Source organism: Grampus griseus (assembly GCF_964374135.1).
Source record: "Grampus griseus genome assembly, chromosome: 19".
NCBI lineage: Eukaryota > Metazoa > Chordata > Mammalia > Artiodactyla > Delphinidae > Grampus > Grampus griseus.
In genome coordinates, this window is record NC_139013.1 from 1,443,439 (window position 1) to 1,462,748 (window position 19,310).

Below are 19,310 nucleotides of genomic sequence, written 5' to 3' on the forward strand. Positions count from 1 at the left end.
ATCATGTATAAACTTCTCTAGACTTATCATATAAATAACTGCAAACACAGATAATTAGCAAGCTCCTTGTTCTATTCTATTTTTTGGCTTTTGCCAGTAGCATCCTATAGTTATTATTATACTTTATACATAGTAAGGCAAGTTCATTTTGTTAAACTGATTTTTTTTTTACAAAATTTGTGTTATTTTATTTATTTATTTATTTAAAATTAATTGATTTATTTTTATTTATTTATTTTGGCTGTGTTGGGTCTTCCTTGCTGCTCGTGGGCTTTCTCTAATTGCGGCAAGCGGGGGCTACTCTTCATTGCAGTGCGCGGACTTCTCATTGCAGTGGTTTCTCTTGCTGCAGAGCATGGGCTCTAGGAGCGTGGGCTTCAGTAGTTGCAGCATGTGGGCTCAGTAGTTGTGGCACACGGTCCTTAGAACACAGGCTCAGGAGTTGTGGCGCACGGGCTGAGTTGCTCCACGGCATGTAGGATCTTCCCGGACAAGGGCTCGAACCCATGTCTCCTGCATTGGCAGGCGGATTCTTAACCACTGCGCCACCAGGGAAGCCCCAGCATTAACTTTTGTAGTTATTTTTATATAATTTATAGACATTTCATTTATATGCGTCAATTTTTTGGAGTTACTGCTGTACCAAAATTGTGCAGGAGCAGCTTCTTCAGGTGGAATCCTGTGACATCGGTGCTCAATTTCCTTGCTTCTCTTACATGGCAAATAGTTTCAGGATTATCTTGGAAAGCTGGTGTCCTAAATGTAATTAAGGTATTTTTTCCTCTCCTCAAGACACTCTGTTTACTTATACTGGGTCTTATATTGAGTCCATAAACTGGGTACTAGAATTAGGCATTTTTGTAGGGTTGTCCAAATTTTCCAGAATTTTTTTTCAATGGAAAGGGAAACGAAATACATATCAGTTTAAAATCTAATACTATATTAGTTAGTATTGTTTTTATCAAATGTGGATTTTAAGTTTTATTAAAATTCTTTGGTTTTATATTTGCATTTATTTTGTCTCACATAAAAACTCTTTCCCATTTATTTTAAAATGTTTTATTCCAAAATACTCTACCAATGCATTATAGTAAAATATATAGACAATACATAAGGTTTCTTTGTAGGTAGTTTTTATATATTTATTTATTCATTTATTTATTTATGGTTGTGTTGGGTCTTCGTTGCCGTGTGCAGGCTTCTCATTGTGGTGGCTTCTCTCATTGTGGACACGGTCTCTAGGCACATGGGCTTCAGTAATTGCTGCACACAGGCTCAATAGTTGTGGCTCACGGGCTTAGTTGCTCCACAGCATGTGGGATCTTTCCGGACCAGGGATCGACCCCGTGTCCCCTGCATTGGCAGGCGGATTCTCAACCACTGAGCCACCAGGGAAGCCCTGTAGGTAGTTTTGCCTCATATTTTCCCCTTAGGGATATACAGTCAAAATTCTGTATTTGCAATTCACTTGAAGTATTTCATTTACACATGGAGACCAACAACTGGATATTCAATCACTGTTTTTAACCTGTGTATTTAGTGGTTTTAAAACGTTTACTTTGCTTTAATATAATTTAATAATTATGCGAAACACGTACACTTGTACAAATAAAACACTCTAACAAGTTTTTTCCTTAAAAGTCTAGCTTTAAATTCTGCCCGATCCTATACAAATATGTGTTCTATGCCTGTATTTTCATTCCTTCATATAATTGGAAAAACTCCAGCACACTCTGCACACAGTTTTGTAGCTGGCTTTTCAATGCATAATGCATCCAGGTCATAACTGTAGATCAGAGTGTAGAGATTCTCTTCACTCCGTTTACAAATGTAGAAAACTCTGTTGCACAGATGGACCATAATGCATTCACCCAGATCCCATAAATAGGCATTACATGTTTCCAAGTAGAACCAGAATCTTCAGGAGTAACCCCTGCACCCATAAACACATACTTAATGCTCATTTAAATTGAGAAAGTCTGTGTTACACTTAGCACTGGAAGTTACTGGGCATGGTGGTGATGGTAACATATTTCTTTTTGTTGGTTGAATTGCGAATTCCTCTGGCTCCAACTAAAATCAATGTCCCATAGATACTGATGTGATGGCTTCTTCAAAGTGGGAAATGGGAATTATCTTAGTCACTCAGATGGGAGTGGGAATCCTCGGGAACTCATTCCTCCTTTGTCTTTATAACTTCACTTTGCTCACTGGACACAAGGTCAGACCCACAGATTTGATTCTCAATCAACCAGTCCTAGCCAACTCCTTGGTGCTTTTCTCTAGAGGGATCCCTCATACAATGACAGCTTTTGGATCAAAATATTTCCTGAGTGAGGCTGGATGTAAATTTCTCTTCTATTTTCAAAGGGTGGCCAGAGGGATTTGTCTTAGCACTACTTCCATCCTCAGTGGCTTCCAAAGCATTAGGCTTTGCCCCAATTTCTCTAAGTGGATGGAGCTCAGAATGAGATCACCAAAGTGCATTGCCTTCTGTTGCTTCCTTTGCTGGATCTTGCATTTTTTGGTAAATATCCTTATTCCTTTTCAAATGACTAATCCAAAGCACAGTGAAAACTTTAGTACTAATATCAAAGTAAATTATGGATACTGTTCCTCACTGAATCCAGACAGGATTATAAGTTTTGTAGTTACAGCCATATTCTTCACAATAGACTTCATATGTTCAGGCCTCATGGTCTGGACTAGTGGCTCCATGGTCTTTTACCTGTACAGGCTCATGTATCAAGTCCAACACATTCATAGCAACAGCCATTCTTCTAGATATGCTGCTGAGGCCAGAGCCACATATACCATCTTAATCCTTGTGAGCTCCTTTTTCTCCTTTTACTCACTGTCTTCTCTTTTGTCTATTTGGATGAGTTCATTTGTTATTCCAGACCAGTGGCTGGTGGATACCTCTATATTTTTGTCTTTATGTTTCCCAACATTCAGCCCCTTTCTGCTGATTTGCAGTGATACTCGTGTCACTCGTAAGGCAGTTTTTTTTTTTAATCTTCTAGGCAAGGAAAACACTTTGGCCTCTCCTGTTGCGGAGCACAGGCTCCGGACGCACAGGCTCAGCGGCCATGGCTCACGGGCCCAGCCGCTCTGCGGCATGTGGGATCTTCCCGGACCGGGGCACGAACCCGTGTCCCCTGCATCAGCAGGCGGACTCTCAACCACTGCGCCACCAGGGAAGCCTGGAAAACACTTTTTGCTAATTTGGTTGTGACCACTTTATTCTATTCTCTACAGAAATTCAATTTTTTTCCTCATCTATTAATATTTGGTTGACTAATAATTTTCATATTCTTGATAGGAAAGTATATTCTATACAGATGGGAACAATTAGGTCCTAAAATTCATATTCCTATAAGAGATCTAATATTGTAAGTGAATATTTATACAATTAAACTAGCTGTTTTAGCTACATCAAAAAAAATTTCATGAAATTCTGAAATAGTCCAACAGAAAATTTTTTAATTTGGGAATTTGGACAAAAATCTGTCACTTTGCAGTTTTTGTTTTTTTTTACTTTGCAGTTTCTTGGTGTGTGTATATATACTAGTAAATTATAACAAGAAATTTGTGGGCTTCCCTGGTGGTGCAGTGGTTAAGAATCCGCCTGCCAATGCAGGGGACACGGGATCGAGCCCTGGTCCGGGAAGATCCTACATGCCGCAGAGCAACTAAGCCCGTGCGCCAGAACTACTGAGCCTGCACTCTAGAGCCTGAGAGCCACAACTACTGAGCCCACGTGCCACAACTACTGAAGCCCGCATGCCTAGAACCCATGCTCTGCAACAAGAGAAGCCACCGCAACGGAGAGTAGCCCCCGTTCACCGCAACTAGAGAAAGCCCGCGCCCAGCAACGAATACCCAACACAGCCAAAAATAAATAAATTTATTTTAAAAAATTTGCCATTTCAATAATTTTCAAGTATACAATTCAGTGGCATTAAATATGGGCCCGAAAGTGCCTTCGGTTTTTTACGTAAAAATAAAAGACACATTTTTCGTTTTCACCAAGAACTTTATTGAACAACGTATTCACCCTTTTGTTCCACTACCTTCTGCCATTTTTCAGGCAACTTCATAATTCTATCTTCTCAAAACTTTTAATCTTTTTGAGCAAAGACCTGTTCCAGGTGCCTTTTACAGTCTTCCAAGGAACTGAAATTTTTTCCATTAAGAGAATTTTGTAAAGACCGAAATAAATGGAAACGCGAAGGTGCAATGTCTGTTGAATACAGCGGACGAATCAGAACTTCCCAGCCAAGCTGTAACAGTTTTTTCCTGGTCATCAAAGAAACATGCAGTCTTGTGGTACCCTGATGGAAGATTATGCGTTTCCTGTTGGCTAATTCTGGGCGCTTTTCATCGAGTGCTGCTTTCAGTTTGTCTAATTTGGAGCAGTACTTGTTGGAATTAATCGTTTGGTTTTCCGGAAGGAGCTCATAATAGAGGACTCCCTTCCAATCCCTCCATATACACAACATCACCTTCTTTGGATGAAGACCAGCCTTTGGTGTGATTGGTGGTAGTTCATTTCACTTGCTCCATGATCTCTTCCATTCCACATTATTGTACAGTATCACTTTTCATCGCCCGTCACAATTTGTTTTAAAAATGGAACATTTTCATTATGCTTCAGTAGAGAATCACATGTGGAAATATGGTCAAGAAGGTTTTTTTGCTTAACTTATGTGGAACCCAAACATCAAAGCGATGAACATAACCCAGCTGGTGCAAATTATTTTCAACGCTTGATTTGGATATTTTGAGTATGTTGACTATCTCCTGTGTGGTATAACGTTGATTGTTCTCAGTTAATGTCTTAATTGATCGCTATCAACTTCAACTTGTCTACATGACCGTGGAGCATTGTCCAGCAAGAAATCTCCAGCATGAAATTTTGCAAACCACTTTTTTTTTTTTAAAGAGGATGTTGGGGGTAGGAGTTTATTAATTAATTAATTTACTTTTTTTTTTTTTGCTGTGTTGCGTCTTCGTTTCTGCGCGAGGGCTTTCTCTAGTTGTGGCAAGCGGGGGCCACTCTTCATCGCGGTGCGTGGACCCCTCACTATCGCGGCTTCTCCTGTTGCGGAGCACAGTCTCCAGACGCGCAGGCTCAGTAGTTGTGGCTCACAGGCCCAGTTGCTCCGCGGCATGTGGGATCCTCCCAGACCAGGGCTCGAACCCGTGTCCCCCGCACTAGCAGGCAAACTCTCAACTACTGCGCCACCAGGGAAGCCCCTGCAAACCACTTTTGACATGTTCAATCAGTCACAGCACCTTCTCCATACACTGCACAAATCTTTTTCTGCATTTCAGTTGTGTTTTTACCTTTCTTGAAATAATAAAGTATAATATACCAAAAGGTTGCCTTTTTTCTTCCATGTTCAATATTCAAATGGCTACACAAAAATTCACCAATTTCGATAAGTCTTTTTTAAAATGCATACTGATATGACAGCTCTCACATAAGATCTAACAACATTGTTTCGAATGAAGTTAAAGACAACTAAGTGCTACTATAGCCATCTTACAGAAAAAAAAAAACGAAATTTTTAGCCCACCGATTATTTTCAATATTTTGCTTCTACCACCCCTAGCTTAAAAAAAAAAAATCAAACCAAATGGAAAATGTGTATCCATTGAGAAATAATCCCCCATTCCCCTCTCCATCCAGACCCTGGAAACCTCTAATCTACTTTCAGTCTGTACAAGCTTTTCTATTCTAGATATTCCTTACAAGTGGAATTGTACAATATTTTTCCTTTCATGTCTGGCTTTAATTGTTTGGCATGTTTTGAAGGTTCATCATATTGTGGCATGTATCAGAACTTTATTCCTTTTCATGACTGAATAATATTCCAATGTATGAATGTACCACATTTAAAAATCTATTCATGTGTTAATGGACACTTCAGTTGTTACCACCTTTTGGCTATCGTGAATAATGTTGCTATGAAAATTGTTGCACACGAATGTGTTTGTGTCCCTGCTTTCAATTCTTTCAGGTTTCCCAAGGAGTGGAATTGCTGAGTCCAGTGGCATTTCTGTATTAAGTTTTTGAGGAGCTGCTAAACCGGTTTTCATATTATTAAACTGTTTTTCACATTGCAGCATTTTACATTCCCATCAGCAATGTCCGAGTGTTCCAATTTCTCCACAGTCTCATCCATACTTGTTATTTCCCCTTTTCTCCCCATAGTCATCCTGGTAGATGTAGACTGGTATCTCACGGTTTTGATTAGAATTTCCCACGTGTATAATGATGTTGACATTTTACTGAAAAACAGGAATATTTTACTCCTGTTTTTATTGATCCCTTATTTTACAGTAATTTACTCTGTTTTTCATGATCCTTTCCCTCCATTTTCCCCTCTCTTCTGGCCTCCCATCAGTGAACAAACATGGACTGATACCTACTTTCTTAACGGGAAAACTCCCTTTCGCCCACCACTTCCTTAAAGCTTTATCTGTTCCATTTTCTGAGGCTCCCTGGCTCCTCTTCCCCCGTGCCCATCCCAGTCGCGCTTGCAGCCCACATGTAAAATTCCTTTCCTCATAGTGCCTCTTCTATTCCCCAAATAAGTCAGGGAAAGCCATTTTTCTTTCTGTGAGTAAACTGCGCATAGCAAAACTGATTGCAACAGGATGTAGACATATCCTATTAGGAACAGATGTAGTATATAATATGACTTGAGCCTGTCATTTTGGGATTTTCCTCCCCTCTTATTCAGCTCAAAAAATAATTTCCCTAACTCCAGTAAGTCTCTTTCTAGAAGGGGTTCCTACTCAAATCATATTTCTTCCAGCCTTTAAATTATTTGGAAGTTTCATGCTGTACTATGTGGATTTCCATGCAGTCAAAGCTCAGGGCAGAGGAGGAGGATTGAATTCCTGTGTGGACCTGACCGAAAATGGTATGTGAGCAATGAAGATGCCTGAGAAATCTGCATGGGTCACCAAGGTGTCTGGAAGAAAGCTAAACTGTGCCTGTTCAGCGTGAGACTTCACAGGGATGCACAAAGAACTGCGGCTAGGGCTGAGAACCGGCCGGAGATTGCACAGGCTGCACAGCGCCGGTGATATTAGAATCCTGACCGACCAGAGTGGGGATACCTCCCTGAACAACTTAGGTGGTCAGTGGAGACCCCAGAAAGGCTTCACCTAGGAGTAACAGGGTGCCCTAATATATATGCTCCTACCCTGGTCAGGCAGCATTGCAGCAGCTGGTGGAGGGGCAAGGAGGGAATGAGAGCAGCAACGATCCCTTAGCTGCCTGCATTTAGGCTTTGACGGTGTCCTACCTCCCCATAGGGGTTTCCTAGTCTAGGAATTCTCTTCAAGTAATTTACAACCCTCTCTTTTAATAACGGGATGAGTTATGCTTCAGCAGAATCGCGCATTGAATTGTGTCGCTTTTCCAGACACCCCGACTCTGGGAAGACGTGCAGGTGTGGGCGGTGGGGAAACCACTGCCAGCCTACCCCATCCGCAGCAGGGCCTCCCTCAGAAGGACCCTGGCCCAAGCGCAGGCTGGTCTAGGGTCCTCCCTGTGCTCCACGCTGGGGGGGTGTGTGGTTCTGTGACAATCTCTCCCTTCTCCCGTGTTCCAAGGGAACGCCGTTAGTTCTTTTCCTCCAGGAACAGATGCACTTCAAGGCAGCGAAGACATGTGTGATCTGAGGTCGCATCTTGGAGAGGACAATGAGACCTAGGCACAGTGGGTGTGGCAGGAGGGACAGGCTGCAACTCCGGACCCTACAGTGCCCGCTGGTTGCGGGCTCACAGTGACTCAGGCAGAGAGGAGGGGGGCGCGGGAGCCGGAGGAGACATCCAGGGAGAGTGGGCACCTCCTCTCTGCCTGAGTCACTGAGCCCGCTGGCTGCGGGCTCACAGTGACTCAGGCAGAGAGGAGGGGTGTGCGGGAGCCGGAGGAGACATCCAGGGAGAGTGGGCACCTCCGTGGACGTCTTTAATGGCACTCCCCTTGGGGTTGAGTCTCCATTCCTGGCCGCAGAGTCTGCGGTCCCCCCTTTTCACCTAAGGGCCGAATCCCAACTTTCACACGCAGCCGCCAGGGGGCGCCGGCCGGTCCAGGAGAGATGCAGGCTACGAGTTGCCCTGGGGCCTTTCCCCGGGGGAGAGCAGGGAGCTGCAGGGACGCTCAGACCTCCAGACCCCGCGGAGGTTCCCGGGTTCACCAGAGTCCTCCTGGGAAGGGTCAACCTGGAGCCCCCAGACGGTCTCCCCCGGCCCCTCTGGGATTCAGGCACGAGGTCTCTACTGCTGGTCCCAGGATGAAGGTCCTCACCCCTCCCCCTACAGAGGTCAAGCGCACACCCCGGTCGCCAGCGACAAGTCCGCGCTGCTCTCCGGAAGCCGAGTCCCCGCCTGACGCCCTCGAGGCAGAGTCTCAAATTTTCGCCTACAAAGTCAACTCCCGACATTTCCAGGTGACACCCCAGGAGGCGCAGCCAAACCTGCCAACCCTGATCTGGTCAGATCACAAGCCCGTTTTGCGGTCAGGGGTCGGAGAGGGGTGTGAGCGGCTCTCACACAAGGGAGGGAACTCAGGACTTTTCGCAAAGGGTGCTGACTGTGTCTTCCCCCAACCCCCGCGCCGGGGGAGACCTCCCATGTAGCCCGCGACAACCCGGGTCAGCGTAGGGGTTCCCATGTGGGGTCGAAGCGTCGCCGACCCCTCATCCGATCACTTTCCGGGCAACCTCCGTACAGGCCCACAGGGTAGACCGCCGCCCGGGCCATAGAGCCCTAACACGGCCTCCGGGACTCCGCGATCTCGGTGTGGGCTCCCTCCTCTGTGGCTGGTGGGGCCATGGGAACTACGCTACCCACAATGCCGGAGGCCGAGGGCCAAGACTAGCAGCCAATGAACGCCCGAAAGCAGGACGTTTTCTCGTTCGGACCAGAGGATGTGGGTGGGACTTCTGGCGCCGCTGTTGTGGCAGTCACTATGGCTGCTCCAGTGTCCAACAGCGATACGGGTACTTTAGGAGAGCGGAGTCAGGATCGGGGTGACCAGAGCGAGGAGGCTTTAGAGGAGAGGTTGTCCCCACTGCACAGCGGCGAGTCTGCAGAGCCGCGGCGGTAGATGACGATTGTACACGAGTTCCGTCTCTGTCGCCCACCACCTAAGACCCCGCTCCTCCCAGACTCCGATGGCGGCGGCCGCGCCGAGGGACCCGCCTCAGGTAAACGCTCGTCCTACTGGCCCTGACCGCCCTCACCCCACCAGACACTAAAGACCCAAGTGCGGGGCGCCTGCTCATGTCTATGCAGTATAGATCCCTGTGTCCAGAAGAGTGAGTATCTCATGGGTGGAGTCCCCATATCTAAAAAACAGTGTGATGAGATGTTGGGAGAGTGTTACAGGCAGAGGGACCGGTTTATGTAAAGTTGTGGAGGGGCGATTGAGCCAGAATCATTCCCACTTGGGATGGCAAGTTGAGGAGTTTTAATCTCAGGACGGTATGGAGGGTTGTGAATAGAAGAGGCACATGGTGTGAGTTAGGCTTTTCAAATTTTCCAGAAGTTGCTCAGAGTAAGAACAGACTGGAAAGGGGATGAAAACACTGAGCCACAGGGCGGTTGGGTTTTTATCCAAGATCATACAGTTGTAAGAGCACGAAGAACAGAGACTCAGAGATAATGCAGTCATCCCAGGTCACCTTGCTCCAGGGCTGGACAGGGGTACAGGGAGACCTGAGCCTACTGAGCCTGCCATGATTACATCTGTCTAATGACCTCCCTCTTCCTACAGACTCCCATGACTACAGAAGTGCTTATGGACTGTACAAAGGTGAGTGGAGGATATTCCAGGCCTTCAATGGTCCTGACCCACCCTTTGTCTCTGGGATTGTGTCCTGGGATTTTTCCAGTCCATGAACCTGGAGACCCTGAAGAAACCCCAAGCCCACATTTGGTTGTCTCTGGGAGGCACCATTTGGGACTCCAGGGGAATTACCTGACAAGAGGACATATGCCCTAATGCCAGGCTCAGAGTTTAGATGGCGTCTCCCTGCCCAGGTGCTTGTTGTTGGTGTGGGCAGACACAGTGATCTTGATACCATGAGAAGAGAGCAGGTATCTGAGGCCCCAGGGCCTGATATTTCCTCTAAGGTGGGAACACTGGAAGGAGGATGAGCAGGGGATGGATGTCTGGGTAAAGGAACTTGGGTCCTAGAAGAGAAGTTGATCATGGAATTATCTGTCCTCATCCTGGCAGGGCTGTGTGACCTTTGAGGATGTGGCCATTTACTTCTCGCAGGAGGAGTGGGGGCTCCTTGATGAGGCTCAGAGACGCCTGTACCACAAGGTGATGCTGGAGAACTTTTTACTTACAGCCTCAATGGGTAAGGCCCTCACCCAAGGGTCCTGGTCTCTATCTTACCTTCTGTCCCCCAGAGGCAGCTCTGCCCTTTCCACAGACAGACCATGGGCTCTGCTAACTTCCCCACTTTCTTGGCATATGTGTTGTGGGTACCAGTGCTGAGCTGTGTGCACTGCCTGCCCCAAGTAGTTCTAAATCCTGTTGCACCAAGCTTGCAGGGAAGGATCTCGGATTTAGGAGTCTTGCAGTCAGCCTAAAACAAAGCATCTCACCTTGTTTGCCCTCACTCTGGCAGAATGAATGTGTCCAGATCCATGACACCTGGTGTCCCGAGTTCTGATTGAGTCGGTAATTTTAATAATATTTATAATTAGTATTTAACAATATGTATATATGATATATAATTTTTACTGATGTTAGATATGGGGTCCTGATGGATGGGACCACAATATTATAGTAATCCATCATGAGGCACCTTTAATTTTTCCAGATTTAAGGACAGACGTAATTGGGCTTTAGAATGGAAAAACAGTGGGGATAATCACCCCTTCATTTATTAGATTTTCTATAGTAAGTTTTAATCCTTGAAGGTCCTGTTTTAACATACATTGGGCTATATTACCTATTTTAACTGGGTGGCCTGTGAGGTACCATTTTATTAAGCCAATTTGTGTCAAAGACTTATGTTAATTTAAAATTATTATTCAGCATGTTAGAGCAGCTGTGCCCAATATGGGATAGTTTTGGGTGCTATGACATTGGAAAATTTAAGAAAGGCTACAGTTCAAGTGAGACATACCTATTTTTCTCTGTCTTGTATTTAGTTACATTCCTAACAGTATACAGTTATGGTGTGTAAAAATAGTGTAATCCTGGGACTTCCCTGACTGTCCTGTGGTTAAGACTCTGTCCTTCCACTGCAGGGGGTGTGGGTTTGATCCCTGGTCGGGGAATTAAGATCCTGCATGCTGTGTGGCCAAAAAAGTAGTGGAATCCTCACATATAATTTGAGCCCCACTAATAATTACGTTTACGAAGTTTGACCATTGGTCCCTTTTAGTAAATGTTAAAAGTTATTTATTTATTTATATTTAAACCATTATACTTAAACCATTGTACTAAGGAATGATTGACATTTAAAAAGGTGTACACATTTCCTGGATACAACTCAATAAGTTTGGGAATAAGTATACATCCTTGAAACCATCACCACCATCAAGACCATAAACATACATATCCACTGCCTCCCACCCCTTTATTATTATTATCATCATTATTAATTGGTGTGTGTGTGTGTGTGTGTGTGTGGTAAGAACACTTAGGTTGCTTCCATATCTTAACTATTGTACATAATGCTGCAATGAACAGAGGGGTGCATATATCTTTTCAAATTTGTGTTTTTGTTTTGTTCAGATAAGTACCCAGAAGTGGAATTGCTGGATTGTATGGTAGTTCTATTTTTAATTTTTTGAGGAGTCCCCATATTGTTTTCCATAGTGGCTGCAACAATTTACATTCCCACCAATAGTGCATAAGCGTTCCCTTTTCTCCACAGCCTCACCAGCACTTGTTATTTGTTGTCTTGGTAACAGCCATTCTGAGAGGTGTGAGGTGATACCTCATGTGGTTTGATTTGCATTTCCTTGATGGTTAGTGATGTTGAACATTGTTTCATGTGTCTGTTGGCCATCTGTATGTCTTCTTTGGAAAAAAGTCCATTCACATCCTCTGCTCATTTTTTAATTGGGCTGTTTGTTTGTTTTCTTTGATATTGAGTTTACATGTAAGTTTTTTGGGGTTTTTTTACATGTAAGTTTTTAATCCATTTTGAGTTGTTTTTGTGTATGGTGTAAGGTAAGGGTCCAATTTCATTCTTTTGCATGTAGATATCCAGTTTTCCCAGCACCACTTATTGAACAGGCTACCCTTTTCTAGTTTGTATTCTTGGCCCCCTTCGCAAACATTAGTTGACCATATATGCAGAGGGTTATTTCTGTGCTCTCTATTCTCTTCCATTGCTCTATGTGTCTGCTTTTATGCCAGTACTATACTATTTTGATTACTGTAGCTTTGTAATATATATAATTTGAAATAAAGAAGTGTGACGGGGCTTCCCTTGTGGCGCAGTTGTTGAGAGTCCGCCTGCCGATGCAGGGGACATGGGTTCATGCCCCGGCCCGGGAAGATCTCACATGCCACGGAGCGGCTGGGCCCGTGAGCCATGGCTGCTGAGCCTGTGCGTCCGGAGCCTGTACGCCACAACAGTGAGAGACCCGTGTACAGCAAAAAAAAAAAAAGAAAAAGAAGTGTGATGCCTCTAGTTTTGTTCTTCTTGCTTAAGAATGCCTTGGCTATTCAGGGTCTTTTGTGGTTCCATATGAATTTTAGGATTTTTTTTTCTACTTCAGTGAAAAATGCCATTGGCATTTTGAAAAGGGTTGCATTGAGTCTGTAGATAGCTTTGGGTAGTATATTTAAGAATATTAATTTTTCCAATCCATGAAGAGAAGACCTCTTGCCATTTAGTTCTGTCTTTAATATTTTTTATCAATGTTTTATAGTTTTCAGTGTAAAGATCCTTTCACCTCCATGTTTAAATCTCTTCCTAAGGGTGTTTTTTGTTTTGTCTTTTTATCATCATAAAAGGAATTGGTTCTTAGTTTCTTTTTCTTTTTTCTTTTTTTTTTTTTTTGCGGTACACGGGCCTCTTACTGTTGTGGCCTCTCCCATTGCGGAGCACAGGCTCCGGACGCGCAGGCTCAGCAGCTATCTGATTTTTATCCTTCTTTCTATTAATGTGGTATATCACATTTATTGTGTTTGCTGAAATGTCTTTGCATCCCAAAGGTAAATCCCAGTTGAACATGCTGTATGATACTTTTTTTAAAAAAATAAATTTATTTATTTATTTATTTTTGGCTGTGTAGGGTCTTTGTTGCTTTGCATTGGCTTTCTCTAGTTGCGGTGAGCAGGGGCTACTCTTCGTTGTAGTGCATGGGCTTCTCATTGTTGTGGTTTCTCTTGTTGTGGAGCACGGGCTCTAGGCACGCAGGCTTCAGTAGTTGTGGCACATGGGCTCAGTAGTTGTGGCTTGTGGTCTCTACAGCTCAGGCTCAGTAGTTGTGACACACGGGCTTAGTTGCTTTGTGGCATGTGGGATCTTCCCGGGCCAGGGCTCTAACCCATGTCCCTTGCATTGGCAGGCAGATTCTTAACCACTGCATCACCAGGAAAGCCCTGTATGATACTTTTAATGTGCTGTTGAATTTGGTTTACTGTATTTTGCTGAGGATTTTTGCATCTATGTTCATCAGGGATATTGGCCTTTGATTTTCTTGTGTTGTAGTGTTCTTATCTGACTTTGGTGTAAGGGTGATACTGGCTTTGTAAAATGAGTTTTGTTGTGTTCCCTCCTCTTCAGTTTTTTTGAGGATTAGTATTAGATGTTTCATAGAATTTACCAGTGAAACCATCAAACACTGGGATTTTCTTTTGGGGGAGGTTTATTATTACTGATCCAATATCCTTACTCATTATTGGTCTTCTCTGATTTTCTATTTCTTCAAAATTAAATCTTGGTAGGTTGTATATTTCTAGGAATGTATCCATTTCTTCTAGGTTATCCAATTTGTTGGTGTATAATTATTCATAGTAGTGTCTTATGATCCTCGTATTTCTGTGGGATCAATGGTAATGTTTCCTCTTTCATTTATAATTTTATTTATTTGAGTCCTCTCTTTTTTTCCTTAGTCTAAGAGGTTTGTCAATTTTATCTTTTTCAAAAAATCTTAGTTTTGATCTTTTCTATTGTTTTTCTAGTCTCTATTTTGTTTATTTCCACTTTTATCTTTACTGTTTCCCTCCTTCTGATAACATTGTGCTTATTTTGTTCTTTTTCTAGTCTTTGAAGTGTGAAGATAGTGTGTTTACAATCTTTCTTTTTTTCTTAGTGTAGATATGTATCTGCTATAAAACCTTCCCCTTTTAGAACTGCTTTTGCTGGGTCCCGTAAGTTTTGGTATTTTGTGTTTCCATTTTCATTTGTCTCAATATATTTTTTGATTTCCCTTTTGATTTCATCTTTAATTCATTGGTTGTTCAAGAGTGTGTTATTTAATTTCCACATATTTGTGAATCTTCCCATTCTCCTCCTGTCATTATTTTCTATGTTTATCTTATTTTGGTCAGAAAAGATATTTGATATGATTTCAGTTTTCTTAAATTGGTTAAGACTTGTTTTGTAGCCTACCATATGATCTATCCTGGAGAATTTTCCCTGCACTCTTGAGTAGTGTGTGTTCTGTATTTGATGAAATGTTCCATATATGTCTGTTAGATACATTTGGTTTATAGTGTTCAAGTCCACTGTTTCCCTGGCCGTGAAGGTTTTTTGTTTTTTGGGGGGTTTTTTTTGGCGGTACGCGGGCCTCTCACTGTCGTGGCCTCTCCCATTGCAGAGCACAGGCTCTAGATGCGCAGGCTCAGCGGCCATGGCTCACGGGCCCAGCCGCTCTGTGGCATGGGGGATCTTCCCGGACTGGGGCACGAACCCGTGTCCCCCGCATTGGCAGGCAGACTCTCAACCACTGCGCCACTAGTGAAGCCCATGAAGGTTTTTTAAGATGTCAAAACATCATATTATACAGAAAGCTTATAAAAGAACATGATTAATACTCTCCCATCATAATCAGCATGATTCACAAATATTTCTCTTTTTTCAGTTTGTTTGCATGGAACAGAGAAGAAAGAGACACGTTCTGGGCAAAATGTTTCCCTAGAAGTTTTGTCACAGGTCAGGACTCCAAAGGTAGGTCTAATCAGCCAGAAGGCTCATCCCGGTGAGAAATGTGTCCCAATCCTGAAAGACATTTTGCACTTGGCTTACCTACCTGGGCAGAAACCATACTTGACTGGGGCATGTGCAAACCTACGACAGCTTCAGAAGCATTTCAGTGCAAATAAAAGTGACATGGATAGGGCATCATTTGTAAAGAGTTGCATATTCCATGTGTCAGGGCATCCCTTCACCTGTAGGAAGGTTGGAAAGGACTTCCCAGCTACTTTGGGTCTTCTCCAGCACCAGATCACTCCCACTTGTGAGAAACTCAACAAAATCACCAAGTGTGGGGAGGCCTTTCATGTTAGGAAAAGTCATTACAAGTTGTGTGAATGTGGGAAAGCTTCCAGCTACAAACAGATTCTTGTTTACCACCCAAGTGTCCCTACTAGGAAAAGGGTTTATGAGTCTAGCAAATATGGGAAAGCCTTGCGCTGTAAGTACTCACTTGTTCAGCTCCAGAGAGTCCACACTGGAGAAAGGCCTTACGAGTGCAGTGAATGTGGAAAATCGTTTAGGCAAAGAGCCACCCTCATTATACACCAGAGAGTTCACACTGGAGAAAGGCCTTATAAATGTGGCGAGTGTGGAAAATCCTTTAGTCAGTGCTCCAATCTTATTGAACACTACAGAATTCACAGTGGAGAAAGGCCTTATGGGTGTGAGGAATGTGGAAAAGCCTTTGGGTGCAAATCCAATCTTGTTCGGCACCAGAGAACCCACACTGGAGAAAAGCCTTATGAGTGCAGTGAATGTGGGAAATTCTTTAGACAAAGCTTCACGCTTGTTCAACACCGGAGAATTCACACCACAGCAAGGCCTTTTGTGTGTGTCCAGTGTGGGAAATCCTTTAGCCAAAGAGCCACTCTCATTAGACACCAGAGAGTTCACACTAGTGAAAGGCCTTATGAGTGTGGGGCATGTGGGAAAGCCTTTGGATCCAAATCCAAACTCGATTGGCACAACAGAAGTCACACTGGAGAAAGGCCTTATGAGTGTGGTGAATGTGGGAAGTCTTTCAGACAAAGCTACAGCCTCGTTGAACACCAGCGAATTCATAGTAGAACAAGACCCTTTGAGTGTGGCCAGTGTGGGAAGTCCTTTAGCAGAAGAGCCATCTTCACTAAACACCAGAGAATTCACACTGGAGAAAGGCCTTATAAATGTGGCGAGTGTGGGAAATCCTTTAGTAGAAGCACCAGCCTTATTCAGCACTACAGTATTCACACTGGGGCAAGGCCTTATGAGTGTGGGCAGTGTGGAAAATCCTTCAGGCAAAAGTCTGTCCTTATTCAACACCAGGTAGTTCACACTGGAGAAAGGCCTTATGAATGTGGCGAATGTTGGAAATCCTTTAGCCAGCGCTCCAGCCTCAATCTCCACCGAAAATTTCACACCAGGGAGAGGCCCCATGAACACAGGAAGTATGGGAAATACTTTACTCCAAACAGCTAACATTGTTTAGTACCAGGAAGTCCACACTCTGAGAAAGGCCTTAGACCTCAAGGAATTGCTGTCTCCTCATTCATTATAATAGCACTAGACAGCTTCTGTGAGGGAGCCGTCTGCCTTGAAATTGAACCTCATACCTCCCACTTTCCAGAGGGGTGATATTCCCAATGAGTTCCAGGGACCTGTGAAGCTTACAGGAGCTACAGTCCATGTTCTAAACTCCCCAGGGCCCTTGTCAGAGTTACATCTCTGACATTTTCTCTGGTAGAACCCACCTCACCTCTCCTGCCTTGCACAGTATTTCATTGGTCACCCTGATGTGCTAACACACAAGGCAGATGTCTGTGCTCTCTCCTTTTCCCTGGAGGAAATCTTGAGTAGTCTGTGCCCTTACATTTTCCTATTTCCAGTTGATTAAGTATGAGTCTGACCCTTCATCAAAATTGTTGGTTTCACATGACATTTGTGGTTGATATTCCTGCCTCAAAGTCACCAACTGGTAATTGCCTTGCCCCCTCCCCCCACCATTGCTCTGGTTTGTGCAGCAATAAAGGTCTTATTGTTTAATCTACCTTTAATCTTGGGGGTTGTATTCACTGTGGGGGGTGGGTGGAAAACAGAATTGGCCTGTTTGTATGAAGGGATGGGTCCTCAGCCTCTTGTGCCTCAGCAGGGACAGTATAATGACAGGAGAATAGTTCTCATTCCAGTTTTAGCCTAATTTGCATTGCTCCCCAAGACCTCCTAGGAACTAAAATAATGCTTTGTGGTCCTAATTTGGGACCTGGCAGTCTACATATTGTATGACCACAGGTTACCTTGAGGAGGGGTCACTTATTTTGGCAAGCTCCAGGGCCTTTGGGACTGCCATGACTTTGTCTCATATTCCCAGAGGGTGTCCTATAATGCCCAGTACTGTTGAGGGGAAGCTTTTCACCGGGTTCTACAAAGGAACCAAGTGTCCTGATGTTCATAATTCTGTGGACTGGTATCCCTCCTCACACTACAGGAGCTGGGTTTCAACCATACTTGGTAGTAAAATCCTGGGTGGGATTAATAGTCAGTGGAAGAGCATGCAACAAATTAAATGGAGTGTGCCTCTTCTAATGTGTGTCCATAAATCTTCCAGAGACTGTGGCTGTGAGGAATCACAGACCCTCCAAAGGCTGTGTACCTCCTATAGCTGAATTCATTTTCAGCAAACAATCTAAAGGTTTTGTGAATTCTCATTGTCTTTCTGGGCTGGTCAACTCAAGTCCATTGCTGTAAAGGCAGGGAAATGAGAACAGAGAATGGAGATCCTGTTGTCCAGGGATGTGTCTTTTGTGGTCTAGCCAGTGGTCCTGTTGTCCCAGACTGCAGCGGCCTCCATTGCTTGCCCATATTTCCAGCACTGATTCAGGGCTGCCCTTCCTGAGGAAAGGGAAAAAATAGAGTGGAGTCAATATTGAGTTGTTAAACTTTATGGTTTCCAGAAAGAGGGGGAGGTCCAGATTTTTTTTATTTTGAACCATTTGTTTTAGAAACTTTATTGAGGCATAATTGACATGCAGTAACCTATACATATTTAAGGTGTATAGTTTGAAAATTTTTGCCATATGTGTAAACCCATAAAACCATCAGAATCACGATAATGAACATAACCATGATTTACCTCATGCCCCTTTACAATCTCTTGTTGCCCTTCCCAAGCCTACAGGAGTCCAGTGATTTACTGCCTTCAACAATAAATTAGTTTGCATTGTCTAGAATTTTAGTTGAATTGAAGTATAAAAGTGTTTGCTCTTTTTTTTTGATATTTTTCATACTGCCTAATTATTTTGAAATTCATCAATGTTGCTTGTATGAATAGTTCATTTTTTTTTACTGTTGAGTAGTATTCTTGTCTGTGGATATGCTACTATGTGTTTATCCATCCATCTGCTAATGGGCAGTTGGGTTGTTTCCAGTTTGGTGTTGTTAGAAATAAAGCTGCAATGAACATAGGCATACAGTTCTTTATATGAATATGTGTTTTAATTCTCTTGTGCCACTACTTCAGAGTATGTGAATGTTTCAATATTTAACAAACGGCCAAATTGTGATCTAAACTGGTTGGACACTTCTGTGTTCCCACCAACAGTATATGAGAGGTCCTATTCCTCCACATCCTGCCAATACTCGGTATTGTCAGTCTGTTTAATTTTAGCTGTTTTAACAGGGGTGTAATAGCATCTCACTGTGATTTTAATTGCAGTTCTCTGATGTTCATGATGTCCAGCATTTTTTTCCTGTTTATTTGCCACTTGTATATCTTCTTTAACGACTGTTACTACCAGTTGCTTATTTTGAAATGGATGTTGGCTGATGTTTCCTTTTCCATTAATAAATAAAAGACATATGTCTAACAAAGACAGGTGTTGGAACTTCACTCATTCCTCAGCAGTGATGTGTCATCTTTACTAAAAGGAAGTATTATTTTTGAATACTATCAGAATATTTTCTCAATTGTTTGTTGCTATTCTGGGAGTGTAACACTTCCAGAGTCTATATACTTTCAAGCGTTGTCTACGTTCCTAACATATTCTCTACCACTTTCGTAAGTCTAGACATTCAAATAAACAAGGCCCATTTTGTAGAGTTTTTGTCAGTTTTTCTGGTGTATCTATGCCC

General features: G+C 43.3%; 2 protein-coding genes across 2 annotated transcripts; both read left to right on the top strand.

Annotated features, from left to right (window-relative positions):
* Positions 1 to 2,104: 2,104 nt before the first annotated feature.
* LOC309836626 (vomeronasal type-1 receptor 1-like) lies at positions 2,105 to 8,413 on the top strand (the record flags this gene model as incomplete). The annotated part of the gene is made up of 4 exons (XM_082676735.1): positions 2,105 to 2,993; positions 6,828 to 6,935; positions 7,032 to 7,154; positions 8,064 to 8,413. The coding sequence occupies 4 exons, from the start codon at positions 2,105 to 2,107 to the stop codon at positions 8,411 to 8,413; spliced, it is 1,470 nt and encodes a 489-aa protein (XP_082532861.1).
* A 709-nt stretch (positions 8,414 to 9,122) lies between these two features.
* On the top strand, positions 9,123 to 18,960 carry LOC309836627 (zinc finger protein interacting with ribonucleoprotein K-like; the record flags this gene model as incomplete). The annotated part of the gene is made up of 5 exons (XM_082676736.1): positions 9,123 to 9,230; positions 9,800 to 9,838; positions 10,265 to 10,391; positions 15,091 to 15,176; positions 18,895 to 18,960. Exons 1-5 carry the CDS (start codon positions 9,198 to 9,200, stop codon positions 18,958 to 18,960), a joined length of 351 nt encoding a protein of 116 aa, XP_082532862.1. The 5' UTR covers positions 9,123 to 9,197.
* Between the last annotated feature and the right edge of the window lie 350 nt (positions 18,961 to 19,310).